Source organism: Carettochelys insculpta, chromosome 30 (assembly GCF_033958435.1).
Source record: "Carettochelys insculpta isolate YL-2023 chromosome 30, ASM3395843v1, whole genome shotgun sequence".
Classification (NCBI taxonomy): Eukaryota; Metazoa; Chordata; order Testudines; family Carettochelyidae; genus Carettochelys; species Carettochelys insculpta.
In genome coordinates, this window is record NC_134166.1 from 3,593,151 (window position 1) to 3,610,121 (window position 16,971).

The 16,971-nt window shown below is 59.4% G+C and overlaps 1 protein-coding gene across 3 annotated transcripts in view; it reads right to left on the reverse strand.

Moving 5' to 3' along the window:
- Nucleotides 1-113: 113 nt before the first annotated feature.
- PEAR1 (platelet endothelial aggregation receptor 1) overlaps nucleotides 114-16,971 on the reverse strand; it is a 59,965-nt gene continuing 43,107 nt past the window's right edge. For all 3 annotated transcript variants that reach the window (XM_074981128.1, XM_074981127.1, XM_074981129.1), the window contains 15 exons: nucleotides 12,558-12,770; nucleotides 11,868-12,042; nucleotides 11,211-11,331; nucleotides 10,340-10,503; nucleotides 9,747-9,849; nucleotides 8,888-9,034; nucleotides 8,130-8,258; nucleotides 7,744-7,872; nucleotides 7,534-7,662; nucleotides 5,589-5,804; nucleotides 5,186-5,298; nucleotides 3,980-4,118; nucleotides 3,044-3,106; nucleotides 2,181-2,384; nucleotides 114-1,605 (listed from right to left, as the gene is read on the reverse strand). In XM_074981128.1, coding sequence (XP_074837229.1) covers nucleotides 1,445-1,605; nucleotides 2,181-2,384; nucleotides 3,044-3,106; nucleotides 3,980-4,118; nucleotides 5,186-5,298; nucleotides 5,589-5,804; nucleotides 7,534-7,662; nucleotides 7,744-7,872; nucleotides 8,130-8,258; nucleotides 8,888-9,034; nucleotides 9,747-9,849; nucleotides 10,340-10,503; nucleotides 11,211-11,331; nucleotides 11,868-12,042; nucleotides 12,558-12,770 — 2,206 coding nt within the window. In that variant the 3' untranslated portion in view covers nucleotides 114-1,444. The remainder of the gene's footprint in view (nucleotides 1,606-2,180; nucleotides 2,385-3,043; nucleotides 3,107-3,979; nucleotides 4,119-5,185; nucleotides 5,299-5,588; nucleotides 5,805-7,533; nucleotides 7,663-7,743; nucleotides 7,873-8,129; nucleotides 8,259-8,887; nucleotides 9,035-9,746; nucleotides 9,850-10,339; nucleotides 10,504-11,210; nucleotides 11,332-11,867; nucleotides 12,043-12,557; nucleotides 12,771-16,971) is intronic.

Below are 16,971 nucleotides of genomic sequence, written 5' to 3' on the forward strand. Positions count from 1 at the left end.
GTGTCTTTGCTCGTCCAGGTCCCCTTTAATCTCACACCCATGCCCTTCCACCTGTTGGGAGGTGCCAGCCTCTGCGAGCAGGCTGGGCCAAAAATCAGACAGCCACAAGGCTCAAAAATGGTCTTTATTTACATGCATTTGGCGAGCTGTAGCTTCCTCCCATGCAGGAAGGGAAGGAACCCAATCCTGTCCCTTAGGCCAGGTTCAAGGTGCTGGGCTCCTCTGCACTGCCAGCGTCACAAACCTGGCCCTTGCGTGCACCCAGCACTCCTGCGGCTGCAGGTGCGTAGGGGGCTGGTACAGCGGCTGGGGCACGACCGTAGAGGGCGCCACGCTCCCACACATTAGACTGGTACATTGTACAGGGTGCTCAACAAGGAGGTGCCCGGCAGGGGCTGACGCTTGGATCCAGAGTTGCCAACCTCCCCAACAGTGCAAATGTCCCCTACAGCCAACCCCAGTGGGGCCAGGAGATCAGGCAGGGAGTAGGGAGCGGAGCCCGGGGGCACATCAAGGCCAGGCCAAAAGCCCAGAGCCAGCCCCTCTCCGCAGCCTGGAACCCAGAGCAGAATTCAGCAGCACCTCGCCTCCCAGCCGTGCCTCTCCTGGGCTGCTGGCGGGGTGGGGCAGGCTTGGGGGTATTGAGTCTGTCGGCAGGGAGACCCTTCCGCTACGCCGTGGTCCAGCGTCTGCAGCCGTCCTGCTGGGTTATCAGCAATAGTCCTTCTAATTTTTTGCACAGAATAAATGTGATGTGCGTGAGGTATGTACATCCATAGTAACACCTGCGCCGGCTGTGGGTGCTCTGCTGATCAGCTGGCCCGCAGCGTACAGGGAACACTAGTTATCAGTCTCTTTGGGGGGGAGTGCTCAGGGGAGCGGCTGCTGCTCTGCGCCCCAACACTGAGGTGTCACATTCCTGTCAGCCGCTCCTCTGGGTCAGCCCTCCTGTTAGTGCAAAGCCCTCGGGGCAGACCCAGAATGGGGAGATGGCTTGACTGAGGATCCCCCTCCGAAGACAAACGCCACCGGAGGTGAACGTGGCGGGGTGAGTGGCGTGCAGCAGCCGAGGCAGAAGCAACAGGCTTCGGCAACATGCCCCCCCCATTGCAACACCCCCGCCACAATACAGATCCCTGCAGATCGTGGGATGCTCAGGAGCCAGCTGTGCATGTCACAGGCTCCGAATTCCTGCTGAGGCTGGGGCATGGTCTCCTATCCCTTTTCCCTCATCCTGGGTGGTGGTTGCAATATACAAAGCAGGCAGCGCAGAGGGAGGGTCTCTGGGTGACTTCAGGGAAGTGCCAGAAAAGGGCCACCCCCGTTCCTGCCACAGTTCTCCTCCTGCTGGGCTTCAGAGCTGGTCTCTGGGGAGGGCGGACGGAGACAGCCGGGTGAGGACAGACAGATGGACAGACAGAGAGAGAAAGCTGGATGGGGCTCTTCACCGGGCCTGCCTCCGGAGCGGCGGGGAAGGGGGATAGTGCCGGACTGGGGGCATGTCGTAGTGGCTGGGGATGTGGCTGTTCTTGGGGGAGTCGTAGTGGTTAGGGGGGGCACCGGGAGCTGCTGGAGACACACCTTCTGCTCCTGGGGGCCAACTCTCTAGAGGGAGGAGAGGAAAGACAAGGGCATGATTAAAGGAGCTTGTGAAAGCATCTGCAGACAGGGCTGTGGTTAAGGAAGGTCCCAGGCAAGGACTTGGGAGACTCCTGTGACTGCCCCAGGCTGGGCCTTGATTCCCCATCTGTGAGACAGGGGAAGGATTCTTCCTTTCTCCCACGCTGCATCCCCTTGCAAGGGTGAGCTCTGTGGGGCAGAGGCTGCCTCAGTTTGGCTCTGGCACGACAGGGCCCCAGTCTTGCTTGGAGTCTGTGGAGCACTGGATCCACGATCTCAGTCAGGGTCTGGGCAGCACCTGGCATGAGGGGACCCCACTCTGCTCTTGGTCAGGATCTATTCAGTGCCCAGCACGAGGAGGCCATGATCACGGCTGGGATTTGGGCAGTGCCCAGAATGAGGGGGACTTGATCACGGTTGGGGTCGGTGGCGTGGCGTGGCGTGGCCCTCCCCTCCCCTCCCCTCTCCTCCCCTCCTCCAGCCTCGCTGCCCAGCCTATGGAACCAGAGTGGTCCTGCGCCTGGGGGTCAGGTGGAGCCCATCCCGGTGCCGGACTCTACCTTCTGTCTGGGAGCCGGCGGTCGGCTCCTCCGTGAGCCCGATCTCGGTGTAGGACATTTCACGCTTCACGGGGGACTTCATCTCCATGTAGCTGCCCTCGGAGGACTTGGCCATGAGCAGGGGCAGGTCTTTGATGGTGGCGTAGGGGTTCTCGCTGTTCAGAGAGCTGTTGCTGGCGCGCAGGGCCTCCTCCTTGATGTAGTCTGGAGGGTGGGTGGAAGAGCAGGTGAATACAGGCCGGGTGAGCCGAGGTGACTGCCCAGGCTGGAGCTGCTCTGGGGCTACACAGGGCTTCCCCAAAGCCAACCCAGCTGCCTTGCACCCCGATCTTGGGCAAGGGCCCTCAAAACCTGGGAGTGACCCCAGTCTGCCTGGACTTCTGGGTGGGCTTGTTCAGGGGGTGGGAGAAGCAGAGTGCCCCACAGCTGAGCCCTGGGCAGTGGCTTTGCAGCAGTACCCCCTTTTGGCCAGGCCAAGCCCTAGTACCCCTGAGGAACAAAACCTCCCCTAACTCACAACACCCAGGCAGCAGGGCCAGCAGACAGAGGGGAGAGTGCCCCCGACTGAGCCCCCCACCTGCCCCAGAGCGCCCCCTAGTGCCACACTGCAAAATGGGCCAGCACTGCCTGTGAGGGGCGGGGGCAGGGGGGGCGATTCCTATAAGGTCTCCCAGCTTCAGCCCCCCACCTCTTTCCCAACTTCCTCTCACTCCCTAGTGACAAGGGGGGTGGGATGCACCCCACAGCTCCTCCCAGGCCTTGCCTCAGAAAACAAGACTCATTGGCTAAGCCAAGAGCATGACTGCAGGACCCATGGTCCCACCCCGCTGTGCGCCGGGCCCCTGCAGGGCTGCTCTGCTCACCATTGCTGTAGTACTTCCCCAGGCTGTTGCTGTAGCTGCAGCTCCGGTCCATGGGGCTGCCCCCTGGGAAGGGAAGACCGTGAGGCTGTTAGCCAGACAGACCCGCTACTGCCCAGCCTGTGCTGCCTCCTGTAGCCACAAGGGGGCTCCCCAAAAGGGGCTGGGCTCCACCTCTGCCCCCTCACAGAGCTGGGGTGATGCTAAGAGCCCCTTACACTGCGTGGCCCGTACCTAACGAGCCCCTCACGTGGGTCACGGCGGCCTCTCCCCACTGGCCCCAGCACTGCATGGCCGAGATCCTCCATGCTGGCTGGGGGATGGGGGCCTCCCTCCAAACCCCCCACATTATGGTGCCCAGCTCAGGGCTGCCTCAGAGCTGCCACCCTTGACCCCCAGCCAGCCTAGCCCAGCCTTGCCCTGGCTGGCCAGGGACAGTTGCCCCCCCTTCCCCAAGGTGCTGTGGTGAGAGGGGGCTGGGGGAGTCCTCTCTCCCCGGGGCTGCCTGAACCCCAAACCTCTCATCCTCAGTCCCCTCCTGAAGCCAGAGCCCTCACCCCACTCCCCACCCTCTGCCCCAGCCCTGAGCCCCCTCCCACACCCGAACCCCTGCACCCCCCCACCACACCCCGGCCGCGTGCAGAATGATTTTTGTTGTGTGCTGCAGCGCTGCCCCTCCCAGCACATTCCCCACCTGGCCAGGAAACAACGAGAGGGAGCAGTGCCTCAGCCTCTCTACTTTCCACACCCCTACACGGACGCCATGCCTGCCCACAGCTGGGGAAAGATCCCAGGAGTCCTGAGTGTGCCCAGCCCCTTAATGGGCCTAGAACTTGCAGCCCTGCAATGTTCTGAGCACGAGCCCTGGTTTCCTCTCCCCACACCACCTTTGCAGGCCTCGCCCACCATGCCCCAGCTCCAGCTGCCCTCCACCCTTACCCCGCTCCCGGGGTTTCAGCACCGGTGCCCCATGGTGCTTCCAGTCGGCGGGCAGTGTGGCGTTGCCGTCGGGCCCGTAGGCCCCCAGCCGCTCCCTCTCCATGCCCTTCATGTTGGAGAAGAGTTGGTTGCCGGGCACCTGTGGCCAAAAGGAGAGGTGGAATCAGCCATGTCCAACCCACCCCCAGCCCATGGGGTCCACTCGGCAGAGCAGCAGGGCCAAGCTGTTGGTGGACCCTTTGCCAGCTTGGCACTGAGGGGACCACAGGCACCGTCTGTCCATGGAGAACCCTGTGTTGTAGAGTGGCCCAAGCCAACCTGGCGTTAAGGTTGTGAGGAGCTCCAACAAGCTAAGAGCTCTCAGTAGAGCATCTGACTTATTCCTGCAGAGAAGGACGTCAGCATTACAGTGGACAAGAACCTGGATATGAGCCAGCAGTGTGCCCTATTTGGCACAGGTGAGGCCACATCTGGAGTATTGCACCCAGTTCTGGGCCCCCCCACTCCAGAAAGGCTGTGGAGATGCTGGAGACAGTCCAGCGGAGGGCGACACAAATCATTTGGGGGCTGGCGCGCATGACCTACGAGGAGAGGCTGAGGGATTTGGCTTATTTAGTCTACAGGAGAGGAGAGTGAGGGGTGATTTGGTAGCAGCATTCAACTCCCTGAAGGGGCTCCAAAGAGGGTGGAGAGAGGCTGTTCTCAGTGGTGATGGGTGGCAGAACAAGGAGCAATGGCCTGAAGTTGTGGTGTGGGAGGCGTAGGTTGGATATTAGGAAAAACTGCTTCACCAGAAGGGTGGGGAAGCTCTGGAATGAGTTACCGAGAGGTGGTGGAATCTCCATCCCTAGAGGTTTGTAAGTCCCAGCTTGACACAGCCCTGAGTGAGATGATTTAGTTGGGGTTGGTTCTGCCTTCAGCAGGTGCTTGGACGTGAGGACCTCATGAGGTCTGCCTCAAGTTCAGGGCTTTTGCTTTACCAGCCAATACCAAGGCAGCCCTCCTCCTATTCTGGGGGAGCAGAGACACCTCATTTCTGCACAAACCCACCTTCTTTGCCTCAAATACTCAGCCCAGCCCAGTCCTGGAGGGACGTTGCAGACAAGCTGTCTCCTCTCTGCCCATCCCTATGGGGGCCTTAAGGCTCCGGAGTGGGAATGGTTGGGAACCTCCCCGGAGCAGTGTCACTGCTGGGGCCGGGCTTACCTTGAGGGAGCTCGCCCTGTCCATGCCGTGGCGAGTGGGGGAGGTCGGAGTGCACTGCGACAGGGTGTGGTAGCTTGGGTTCGAGTAGTAGTGGGTGTAGCTGGGTGGGATGTCTGGTGGGACAGAGATGGACAGATCACAGTTAGATGGGTCTAGCTGTCCCCTGCGGCTGTGTGGCACCGTGCATCTCTCCCCCACCCCATGCCAGGCTCTGGCGGGATTCCCCACGCTGAGCCTGGGCCTGCTGGCAGCAGGGCTTAGGTGAGGTCCCAGGTGCTGCAGCGAAGGGGCTGACCCTGCCAGTGCTGCAGATCTCAGTGTCAGAGGGGATGCTGTGTAACCGGGAGCAGTGGAGGTGACTGAGAGGGGTGAGCCCCCACTAGCGAGTCTGCCACGCCCTCACCTGGCACTGCGTACTCGGAGCTGTCCGTCCGCCCGGTGGTGTAGGCCACGGCCAGGTGCCTATTCTCTTTGTCCTTCTGCCAGTGCCGGTAGCACACGAAAAGCACCAGCAGCGCCACCAGCAGGATCACCAGGACGATGATGCCAATGATGGCCCCCAGATAGCTGTATCCCATTGGTACCGCTGGCACTACAGTGAAGGGATGCTCAGAGCTCCCTGCATGCCAAGAGGAGAGAGACGGAACCCTTAGACCTCCTGCCCAGAGCTGGAGACAGAGCCCAGGAGTCCTGACTCCTAGCCCAACCCCCACCAGCTCTAACCATTAGACTCTGTTCCCTCCTGGAGCTGGAGACAGAACCCAGGTGTCCTGGCGCTGAGCCCACCCGTGCACCCTGCTCTAACTGCTAGATACGGCTCCCCTCCCAGAGCTGGAGACAGAACCCAGGTGTCCTGGCGCTGAGCCCACCCGTGCACCCTGCTCTAACTGCTAGATACGGCTCCCCTCCCAGAGCTGGAGACAGAACCCAGGTGTCCTGGCTCCCAGCCCCCTCCACGCTCTCAGTCGCTTTTCTCTCAGTGGGCCCCGCTCCTGCCTGCCTTGCACTGGCAGCTTCCTGTCACGGTGGCAGGTGGAGTTGTGGAGGCACTCACAGACCTGAAGGTACCTGGGCCCAGAGGTACCAGGTGGACACTGTGCCATGGACGCACAAGGGCCAAGGTGAGACTCGGTGGGCTGCAGGAGGCTGGGGGGAAGAGGACAGTGCGACAGGATGGTTCTGGGTGGGAATATGGGGCGGACTGGTCCCAGGGAGCTTTGGCTGGATGCCAAGTGTGGTGCTGGCTGTCTGAATGCAGGATGCTGTTGGATGAAGATACAAGATCTGGTGGCCTCCCAGTGCAGTACCCCACCTCCCAGGATGCCACATCACACTGTCCAGAGCGCCAGCCAACTTCCTGCTGGGCCAGACCACTGGTCCATATTGCTCCATACGCCACCTCTGGACCTTGTGGAGAAGACCAATAGTCCACGCAGCCTTGAACCCCACCTCTGGCCCTCCTGGAGGAGCACAATAGTCCAGACAGCTCTGCCTCCCTTCTCTTGCCCACTGGAGGGGACCATGGGTCCATATAACCCAATATTAGAGCAGCCTGAGAAATGATTTTTGGTCCAGCAAAATATTTGGATGACCAGCAAACACACAAAGCGTCTGAGTCCATTGTTTTCTTCCACACTGCCGGATTTCCATCCAAAACCCAGGGAACAACTAATCCTGTGGCACCTTATAGACTAACAGATATTTTGGAGCATAAGCTTTTGTGGGCAAAGACCCGCTTCATCAGATGCATGAGCCAGGGGTGCTGGTTTCAGAGAGGTATTTGAAGAGCGGGGTCCCCCATTCACGCATCTGATGAAGCAGGTCTTTGCCCATGAAAGCTTATGCTCCAGAATATGTTAGTCTATAAGGTGCCACAGGACTTCTTGTTGGTCTCGAGGATACACACTAACACAGCTACCTCTGTGATATTTGTCATCCAAAACCCAGACACTCAAAACCTGAAACGTTGGGGCTGAAAAGTGACTTCTTGGTTTGTTTGTCTCAACAGTCAGAAATGAGGTGGAAAGGAGTCAGGTTTCACCCAACATTTTAAGGGCCTTTTGGGGGCCCACCCCCATTTTTTCCAGATGTCTGGTTTTCCAAGGAACCCCTCCCCCAATATTAACCCCAGTTGGACACTCCCCAGGGCGAGCTCTGGTTTAGGCAAAACTTCTATTTTTCTGGCCGAAACATGTCAAGCTGCTTCCCTTACGCCCAGCCCAGAAGTCCTGTGTGGGTATGGGGCTCCCCTCTGCCACCAGGAGACGCTGCAGAGGGCTGGCTCGGCGTGGCAATGCAGCCCTGTGCATTTCCCGCGGTGTTCCCCTGGCTTGGCCAGGCTGGCTTACTGCTTTCACAGTGGGTGCCGGTGTAGCCGGAGGGGCACAGACATCTCCCGGTAACTGGGTCGCACTGAGCCTCGTGCTGGCACTGGCATGTCTGGGCGCAGTTCTCCCCGTGGCTCCCTTGGGGGCAGCCTACCGAGAAGAAACCAAGCGGGTGAGCACAGCAGTGGAAGGGGACGTGTGACCCCTTCCCTGGCCCAGCCCAGCCCGTACCTTCTGAGCAGTGTCTGCCAGTGAAGCCAGCCGGACAGGAGCAGGTCCCATCCTCAGTGCTGCAAGGGCCTCCGTTGGGGCACTTGCAGGTTTGGCTGCAGGCCTCGCCCCACGTGCCAGGCGGGCAGGCTGTGGAGGAAGAGTAGAATCCCATCAGTCCCACCACGCACCTGGCTTTGGAAACTGGCCCCCCCAGCCCTCCTGCCTGCTGAGAGCCCATTGCCCCCTGCTGGCTGCCCACCGAGAGGATGAGAGTCCTACTTCCGCTACCAGCAGGAGGAGATCTCCTTTAGCTCAAGCAGCAGCCGCCTGCATTTGCTGGGCTGCCAGAGCCTCCCAATCCCCCACGTGAGCTGGGATGCGCCCCGGCGGAGGATGTGACTCACGCTGTGAGCAGTCACTGCCCGTCCATCCAGGGAAGCAGGTGCAGGAGCCGTCCACGTGGTGGCAGGTGGAGTGGTTGGCACACCGGCAGGGCATTGCGCACTTCTTCCCATAGCGCCCGGGCTGGCAGGCTGCGGCAGGGGAAGAAGAGATGGAAGGGGTGGGGGAGCGAGTCAGGGACCGTCCCAGACCTGGCCCCAGCTGCTCGCATGAAACGAGTTTGCCTGGCCTCTGCCCAGATCCTGGTAGGAACGAGGCAAAACCCCACCAGAATAGTCGGTGACTGGCCGCACGTGTGGGCAGCCTCAGCAGAGAGGCCCAGCCGGGCCAAGGGAGAGCAAACGCCTCTCTGCCCCTGGGCTGGGCGTTCCAGGTGGATTTCTCATTCCCTTGGGGTTGCGGGGGCAGGGATGGGGGTTGTGCCCCATATGCCACCACCTCCCATCCTTGCCAACTCCACTGGATGCCTGGGATGTCCACGCAGTGGCCTCCGACCCTGCCCACTGCCTCCACATCAGCCCTAGGAGGGGGCTCAAAAGGTGCGTGCCGGGGGCTTTTGTCCTTCTGCCAGTGCTGGTAGCTGCTCCGGCAGCGCTGGTGACTGGCTCGCCTCCCAGCCAGTGTGACCTGTCCTGGTGGGAAGTGGCTCTCGCCCCTCCAGGCCAGACCAGCTCCCCAAGGGCTGGGCAATGCGAGAGCAGGACCCCCCATTCCCACGCCCCACCAGCCAGCTCTGAGCATTGTCTGTGGGGGCACTTACGGCGCTGGCAGGCCGGGCCGCGGTACCCGGGCGTACAGGTACAGCTCCCATCCTCGGGGGCGCAGGCGGCACCATTCTTGCAGGCGCAGGGCTGGCTGCAATTCCGCCCCCAGGAGCCATTGTCACACACCAGGCTGCAGCGGGGCCCTGGGAAAAGAGGAAAGAAATGAGGTGCTCACTTGGGGGCCGGGGGGAGGGATCTCAGGGCAAACAGGTCCTGGCACCGCCCCAGTCACCTCCACCATGGAGGAAGAAGGCCATTTGCAGCCCCAGCTTTCAGGGATGCCTGTTCATGCTTTACAGAGAGGGAAACTGAGTCACCATGCAGCTCCCTGCAGGCTCGCCGGTCTCCCAGCCCCATGCCAGCCCAGAAATGCCACCCACTGAAGCGCCACTCCCACCTCTCGGCATCCAGAGGCTGCTCTTCACGGCCAAGCGAGCACCTTACACCTCCAGCACAGGCCACAAGTCAAGGTCAGGCTTCACACGAGAGCTCTGTTTTTCGTGGGGGAGGCACTTGAACCGCCTGCGTGTGGCTATGGCCCCTCATCCTGCTGGAATTCCCACGGGCCCAGGGTCACTTTGGTGCCAGGTGTGGGTGGCGTTTGGCTCGCACCATGATTTTCTTTTACCATGCTTAGGAAAACCACGCGGGTGGAGCATATGTTATGGGCGGAGCCTAGAAAAGCCCCACCCCTTTGATCTTGGCCTTAGCCACGCCCATGAGAGCCCTGTGTTGAGCTGGCAGGGATGTCCCAAGAGACTCTATGGCTGCCAGTGGGAGTGACTGGAACCCAGCCAGGCAGATGCAGTCCCCCATCCCCTCCCCGGATCCCTGCCTCCCGCCTGGCCCCCTCACCTGTCCACCCCGGCAGGCAGCGGCACTGCCCGGTGACGGGGTCGCAGCCGTCCGCATGGCTGCACTCGCACTGCCTGCTGCAGCCGGGGCCGTAGGTGCCATTCTGTTGGGGAGAGGGGAACACAGCTGGGGTCAGGGCAGTGGGTTGGAGGGGTCTGATTTTAATTCAGACCCGCTCCCGTCCCGCTGGTGCACAGGTCCAACCCCCAGCTTGACCCACCCCTGCTTTGCCCATGCATGGAGTCTACCCATTCCCGCTCAGCTCCGTGAGTGCCCACGGTCTCACCCACCTCTCCCCTGCTCCACAGACTTGTGTGGTCTAATCCCCAGTGCTATTAAATCCCCCAGGCTGGGCCCGCAAGCGACTTTCCCAACCAGCTCAACCTCGCATGCAAATTCTTGTACTTCCTTTGTCTAGCAGCACCACCCCAGACAGCCAGAATCCCGGGTAACACATGGGGAACAGCCATCATGAGTGGCACCCGCTATCCCTCCTTGCCCGCAGCTGGCGGGCCCAGGCTCTGCAGGGTGTGCATGGCGGGGTAACGCAAAGACCACGGAGGCGGCCGGTCCGAGCGGGGGTGGGAGCTTACCTTGCACGGCTCCTGGCACTGGCTGCCGTGCCAGCCAGCTGTGCAGGAGCACGCCCCGCTGACGGGGCTACAGGCACCGCCGTTGGCGCAGCGGCAGGTCTCATTGCACCCAGGGCCCCAGGTGTGGGCGGGGCAGGGGCTGGCGCAGTCTGCTCCGTGCCATCCTGCACCGGAGAGAAGGGCCGGTCAGTGGGAGGTGGGAAGTGGAGGATGTGGGAAGGAGAAGCTGCGCAGTACGGGGGCTGCGCCGAGCCCAGCTGATAGCCCCTATGGGGGCTATACTGTGCCATGAACCTCCCTTAGCCAGATGGGTCTGGTATGAGAGGAGAGCGAAGCTTTCAGCAGGTCCCGTGATGGAGCCTATTCTCTGCCTGGCTCGAGGGTTCCCGGCAGGGTCCCCTCTCATTTTTAACCATTCTGGGTGGAATAAACTTTGTTATGTGCACTGAGGCATGTGAGGACGTGCACCACCAGTAGAAACACAGGCTGCTGGCCGTGGGCACCCTGCTAATCAGCTGTCAGCACCTGAAACTCTGCTGAGCAGCCACGCAAGTGCTCCAGTCACAGGGAGCACTGGTCCCCTGCAGCATTCACCTGGGAGCTTGCAGGCGGAGGGGAGACCGCATCCACTGGGGGGCAGTTGCTCGCAGAAGGAGTGGCCTGGGATGCCCAAGCCTGCGGAGCTGGGGCAGAGAGATAGTCACAAGGCCTTTCCGGACTGACCTGGAAAGGGCTCCCCCAGGCCTTGCAGGGAATTGATTCCCCCATCCTGGCCCTTTCCAGAGCCACAGCTGGAGCCTCCTGGGGAGGGAGGGGGCAGTGCCGTGCCCTCCCTGTTGTGAGCAATACCTGGGTGAGCAGCTCCACCTACCTTCTTTGCAGATGCAGGTGCCATCAACGGGGGAGCAGGCGAAGGCATTCTTGCAGGCGCACTGCAGGGAGCAGTTCACCCCGTAGGTGTCGGCCGGGCAGAGGCTGGAGCAATGCTCCCCCTGCAATGCGCAAGGACACGATTGGGATGCAGTATGGTCACGGTGGGGTGGGGCAGTTACTTGCTCTCTGATGACCTGGGGCAGGTCTGAACCTCCAAGCCAGGGCAAGTAGCTGTAATACTGGGTGTAGACACAACACCAGTCGGGTAAGCATCACAAAGCTACTCCTGCTCTCACCACCAGGGTCCTGCTAATTTCGTCCAGCCATGTGCAGAATAAATTGTATTATGGGCACCAGGACATGTGTGGATGTGCACCACCCGTAGAAATGCAGGCTGCCGGCTGTGGGCGCTCTGCTAATCAGCTGGGTGGTATTTGAATCTCTCCTGGGCAACTGCCCAAGCACTCAGCTTCCAGGGAACGCGCTCACCACTAGACCCTTCTCCCCTCCTCTAGCCAGCAATAGAATTCAGGAGTCCTGACCCCCTGGCCTGTGCTCTAACCGCTGGCCAACCTTTCCTTTTTCACCCCCCGTAATGACCAAGACACTAACTGCCTGGTTGCCTGGTATGGCCACAGACTGGCCCCTGACTCACCGTGTACCCTGGGGGGCAGTAGCAGAGCCCCACAGCGCTGTCACATGTCCCCCCATTCAGACAGAGGCAGGGCTCCTGGCAGTTGGCCCCATAGTACCCGTGCGGGCAGGTCTCGTTGCAGTGCAGCCCAGCCCAGCCTGGCTTGCAGGTGCATTCTCCGCTCATGGGGTGGCAGCTAGACACCGGCCAAGAGAGACATGGGCCAATCAGAACAGCCGGGGCGGTGCTGTGCCCATCTTGCGGGGGCGGTGCTGGCCCTTTACCTTGCAGCAGCAGGACAGCAGGGGCTGGCTTGTCACGGTGGCCCAAACCAGACACCCTTGGCGGCGCCTGGCAGAGCATGCAGGTGTCAGACCGGAGCCTTCATCCCAGCCAGAGCCTGGGTCCCAGGGGTGAGTCCCCTGTCTGCGGCTCCCGCTAAGGGGAATCCAGCATTTCCAGCCCCCTCCGCCCCCGACTCCATGGCAGGCTGGGAAGGGGGTGCCATGTTATTCCCCGTACGCCCTGCAGAGGGCAGCAGACCCAAGGACTGGAAATAGGGACCCTACCCGCCACCCCCCCGCCAGCCTGGGCACTATTAATGCCTGAAGTGCTGGCTCCCAAATGCACAGGAGGGTGGGGTGTGGTGGGGTGAGTCCATCCAGCCCTGCGGGGGCTGCCGGCAGCGACAGAGGCCCCTCCCGGGCCTACCTCTGGCTGTGCTCGGGGCTGCAGAGGCAGGGCAGGTGGCAGGCCAGGCCGTAGAGGCCGTCTGGACACTTCCGCTCCTCGCAGCGGGCCCCGAAGAAGCCGGCCTCGCACAGGCAGGCCCCGTTGATGTGGAAGCAGCGGCCCCCGTTGACGCAGTCACACGCCTGGCTGCAGTCCTGGCCGTACTTGCCGATGGGGCACTCCTCCCGGCACCTGTTGGGAAGGGAGCCGGGACCGGGCAGAGGGGAGGAAGGACGTGGTGAGACTGAGGGAGATCCAGGCAGGTGAGCAGACAGGGTAGCTGTACCCAGGCAGACTGGTACCTCTCACCTGTTCAGTCCAGGGGTCCCCGTAGGCTGAGGCTGACAAACTCATTACATGCAAGACCCTGGGAAATGCGGGACTCTCCTGCCGGCTGCTTAGCAGATCACTCCCAGCAGGGGGCCTCCCCTCCAGCAAAGGGTGCTATTCCCCTATCAGCCTCTGGGGTGCCAGGGGAAGCTACCCTTCCATGGCCCTTCAGCTGGCAGCTGGCGAATTTAGCCACAGGTTGAGACATGGCTCAGAAAGGGCTCGAGAACAGGGACATGACTGCAGCTTAGGGCCAGCCAAGCTCCAGTGTCCCTGAGCAAGGCAGGGGGACCAGTAGCGTGCAGCCAGCGACAGAGCACAGGGGAAGCCAGCTGCAGGTGGGGAGCTCAGCTGCAGAGACTGCAGAGTGGTCAGAGATTATTGTGTCATTGCTCAGCGCCTGAGCCAGGTCTCGATTAATCCACAGGGCCCAGATGGCTGCGTCCAGGGTGTGTGCACCAGGTCACTGCATCCAGGTGCACTCCTCATGCCAGGCAGCTGCACCAGAGCGAGCCCCGGCTTGCATGTGGGCAGCACGGCCACATGAGGGGTTGCACATCTGCAAAAATCCCCAGGCCTAAGGTTCATAAAGAAACCCTCAGTGCAAGCCCAAAGCACTGAGATGGGGTTATATCAGCCAGGCATGGTGCCCAGCAAGTCTCACAACAGACTGTTGATTCAGGCAAAAACAGCACAGCCTTCCTCGAGTGCGGCACAGCAGAGGGTCCCAGAGCTTTACCCAAGGGCTCATCTTTAAAATGGGGAAACCGAGGCATGCAGGTTATTCACTTATGGGAGAGTTGTGGTGGCTCTGACCACTAGACTCCACTCCTTCCCAGAGCCAGGAACAGAGCCCAGGAGCCCTAATTCTTAGCTCCCTGCCCTGCTCTAATAGACCACGTACCTTACCCATCACAGGAACGCAATCCAGAAGTCCTGATTCCCAGGCCCCCAACCACTAGACCACCTGGTCATTCCACAAGTGAGGCTAGAACCCAAAGGCCTTTGCTCCAATACCCCCCTTGCTCTAAGAGACCCCATCTCCCTCCCAGGGCCAGGTAGAGAACCCACGAGTCCTGATTCACAGATTCTAGATCAGTGGTCCCCAAACTTTCCACTAGTGAGGACTCACAATCACGCCCCCACCAAAACCATTCGTGGACCCTCTTCCGAGCCAATTCCAGCTGCTATATACACTTCATTCAATGAAAGAGGAAACCGCATGCTAGATTTTCAGCACACTTAATAACATTATTGGAAGACATTTACTTTAAAAATAAAAACTGATCGTAACTTTTCAATTTATTTAAAACTTATATTCTACGATCATTTGCTTTGTTTTTTTTTCACGGAGCCCCTGCAATGCCCTCATGGGCCCCCAGGGTCTGTGCACCCCAGCTTTGGAACCACTGACATAGACCTCACAACCTCTTCCACTTAAAACACCAACAAACCCTTTCCTGGGGATCTGCTTAGTGCCTGCCGCTGCTGTTTGATTCTGGGCTTATTTTTTCCTCTCCATTGTGTGCGACACCCTCCCAGAAGCTGGAAAAAACCCTCATTTCCTTCCCCTGCTGCCAGCAGCCCTTTCCATTTGGGAAATTCAGCCTGATTTCCCTCCTCGCTTCCCAGCCCAGGTGCTATTTACTTCCCTGCAGCACAGCTGGGGAGAGGATCCCTAACTCCAGCGTTTAATGGGTGTTCCCCTGGCTGGCAGGGGACAGCCTGTACTGTACGCCAGCCAAGAACTGGCCCAGCCAAGCATTCAGCGCATCACCAGGAGCACTATCTGCCTGTATTACAGTAGCAAGGGGCATTCATTACGGCGCTCAACTCTATATGCACTTAGCAAGACAGCCCATGTCTGAAAGAGCATCTAATCTAAATAGATATAACAATGGGCGGGAGGGGAAACTGAGGCATGGTGGGCACATGCCAAAGCCACATGGTTCTCATTAAAGGCCCTCTAGACCACGCCAGCAGCACAAAACAATCTTAGAGCTGGGGACTTGCATTTTAAGCTTCCTTTCCATTCACCAGCTTCTCCTGGCAGCTGGGTCTACAGGCAGGGAGGAGGGTGGGGGTGACCACAGCCCCAGCCTGGCAGCTGGTTCCCGGCTCTTCTACTCTGCCCAGGACCAGCTGTCTGGTGCAGCAGAAGGTCCCCCCGGAAGGCCAGGCAGAAACCTGGGGCTCAGGGGGCACTGTACTGTACACAAGAACAGCCACACTGGGTCAGACCAAAGGTCCATCCAGCCCAGCGTCCTGTCTGCCAACAGTGGCTAACACCCAGAGGGAACAAACCATTCCCAGGCTCTGACGAACAGAGGTGAGGGGATGCCCTCCCTGCCCAGCCTGGCTAATAGCCACAGATGCACCTAACCTCCAGGAGCTGATCTAGCTCTTTTCCAACCCGTTAAAGCTTTGGTCTTCACAGCGCCCTCTGGCGAGGAGTTCCACAGGTTGACGGGGAGCTGCAGGAAGAAATCCTACCTTTTGGTTTGCTTTAAACCTGCTACCTATCCATTTCCTGTGGTGATCCCTAGTTCTTATGTCGGGGAAACAAGTAAATACCTTTTCCTTATTCACTCTCTCCATATCCGTCACGATTTTAGAGGCCTCTCTCGTACCCCTCCTTAGTTGCCTCTTTTCTAAGCTGTAAAGTCCCAGTTGTTTTAATCTCTCCCCTCACAGCAGCCGTTCTGAACCTTTCATCATTTTTGTTGCCCTTTTCAGAACTGTTTCCACTGCTACCGTCACACATTGCTTCGATCCCCACCCCAACGTGTTAACACAAGCGTGTGCAAGTCCACGAGTGTGTATGTGCGTGTGTGTGTGTGAGAGAGAGGTGACATGGAAGGGTGTGAGGGTCAGGGGGCTGGTACAGGCATGTGTTAGAAAGCAAGACCCTAGGTATCCCTGAAGGAGGCTGCATGGGACAGGGACAGGGAGAGGGACAGGGACAGGGACAGAGAAGAGCACACATTCAGAGTTACAGGAGCAAAGCAAGGGGCATGCTTGAATTTAAATAGCAGTGAGGAGTCAGGAGGCCATAAGACAGGAGTGAAGTAGGAAGAGGTCTGCCCCATGCCAAGCACAGAACGTGCCTGAGGATGCGTTCTTGTCTACACCTAAAAACGTTGCCAGAGTTAACTTGGTACAACATTGTGAATATCAGCGTCAAGGTGATTCTGCCTGGGCGGGTTTAGGAATTAGGATAACCCATTAGGGGATACAGCATCTTTAGAACTGACTCCATATTGCGATTCCAGCAAGCAAAGCCACCTACACTGCAAAAGGGGCCCATGTGGCCACCCCAGGCAACACCCTGCGGGGCAGCAGCCAGAAAACAACCCTGGCTGAAGTGCTGCTGGAACACGAGCTGACCATTTACAAAACGAGTTTGGAATGTAGGGCTCTCCCACCACCCTGGGTCTATTACGCCAGTAAAAAAGCCTGAGAAGGAAGGCAGGCGTGGGTGTGAGGCTTGTCCACATGGAGGAACTGACCGGAAGAGCTATCCTGGACTAGCTCCCTGTGTGGACTCTCTGTTCCAGAATAACAGTGCCTTTTACTGAGTTAGTTAGATCCACTTTGGAAACAGATTAAGTTCAACGGAAGAAAACCACTCTTATACCTGGTCTATACTTCAAAGATAGGTTGGCAGAGCTACAGAGTTCAGGAATATGCAAGATTCACACCCTGGAGTGCAGAAATTAAGTTGATCTCAACCTTGGTTGTAGACAGTTAAATAATAAGAATGGCCACAGTGGGTCAGACCACAGGGCCATCTAGCCCAGGATCCTGTCCCCCAACAGTGGCCAATGCCGGATGTCCCAGAGGGAGCAAGCAGAACAGGGAACCACCAAGTGACCCATCCCCGGTCGCTCATTCCCATCTTCTGTCAAACAGAGGCGCGGGGACGCTATCCCTGCCCAGCCTGGCTAACAGCCATTGACAGAGCTGTCCTCCAGGAACTTATCTAGTTCTTTCTTGAACCCCATTAAAGCCCTGGTCTTCACAACACCCTCTGACGAGGAGTTCCACAAGCTGACTGGGCGAA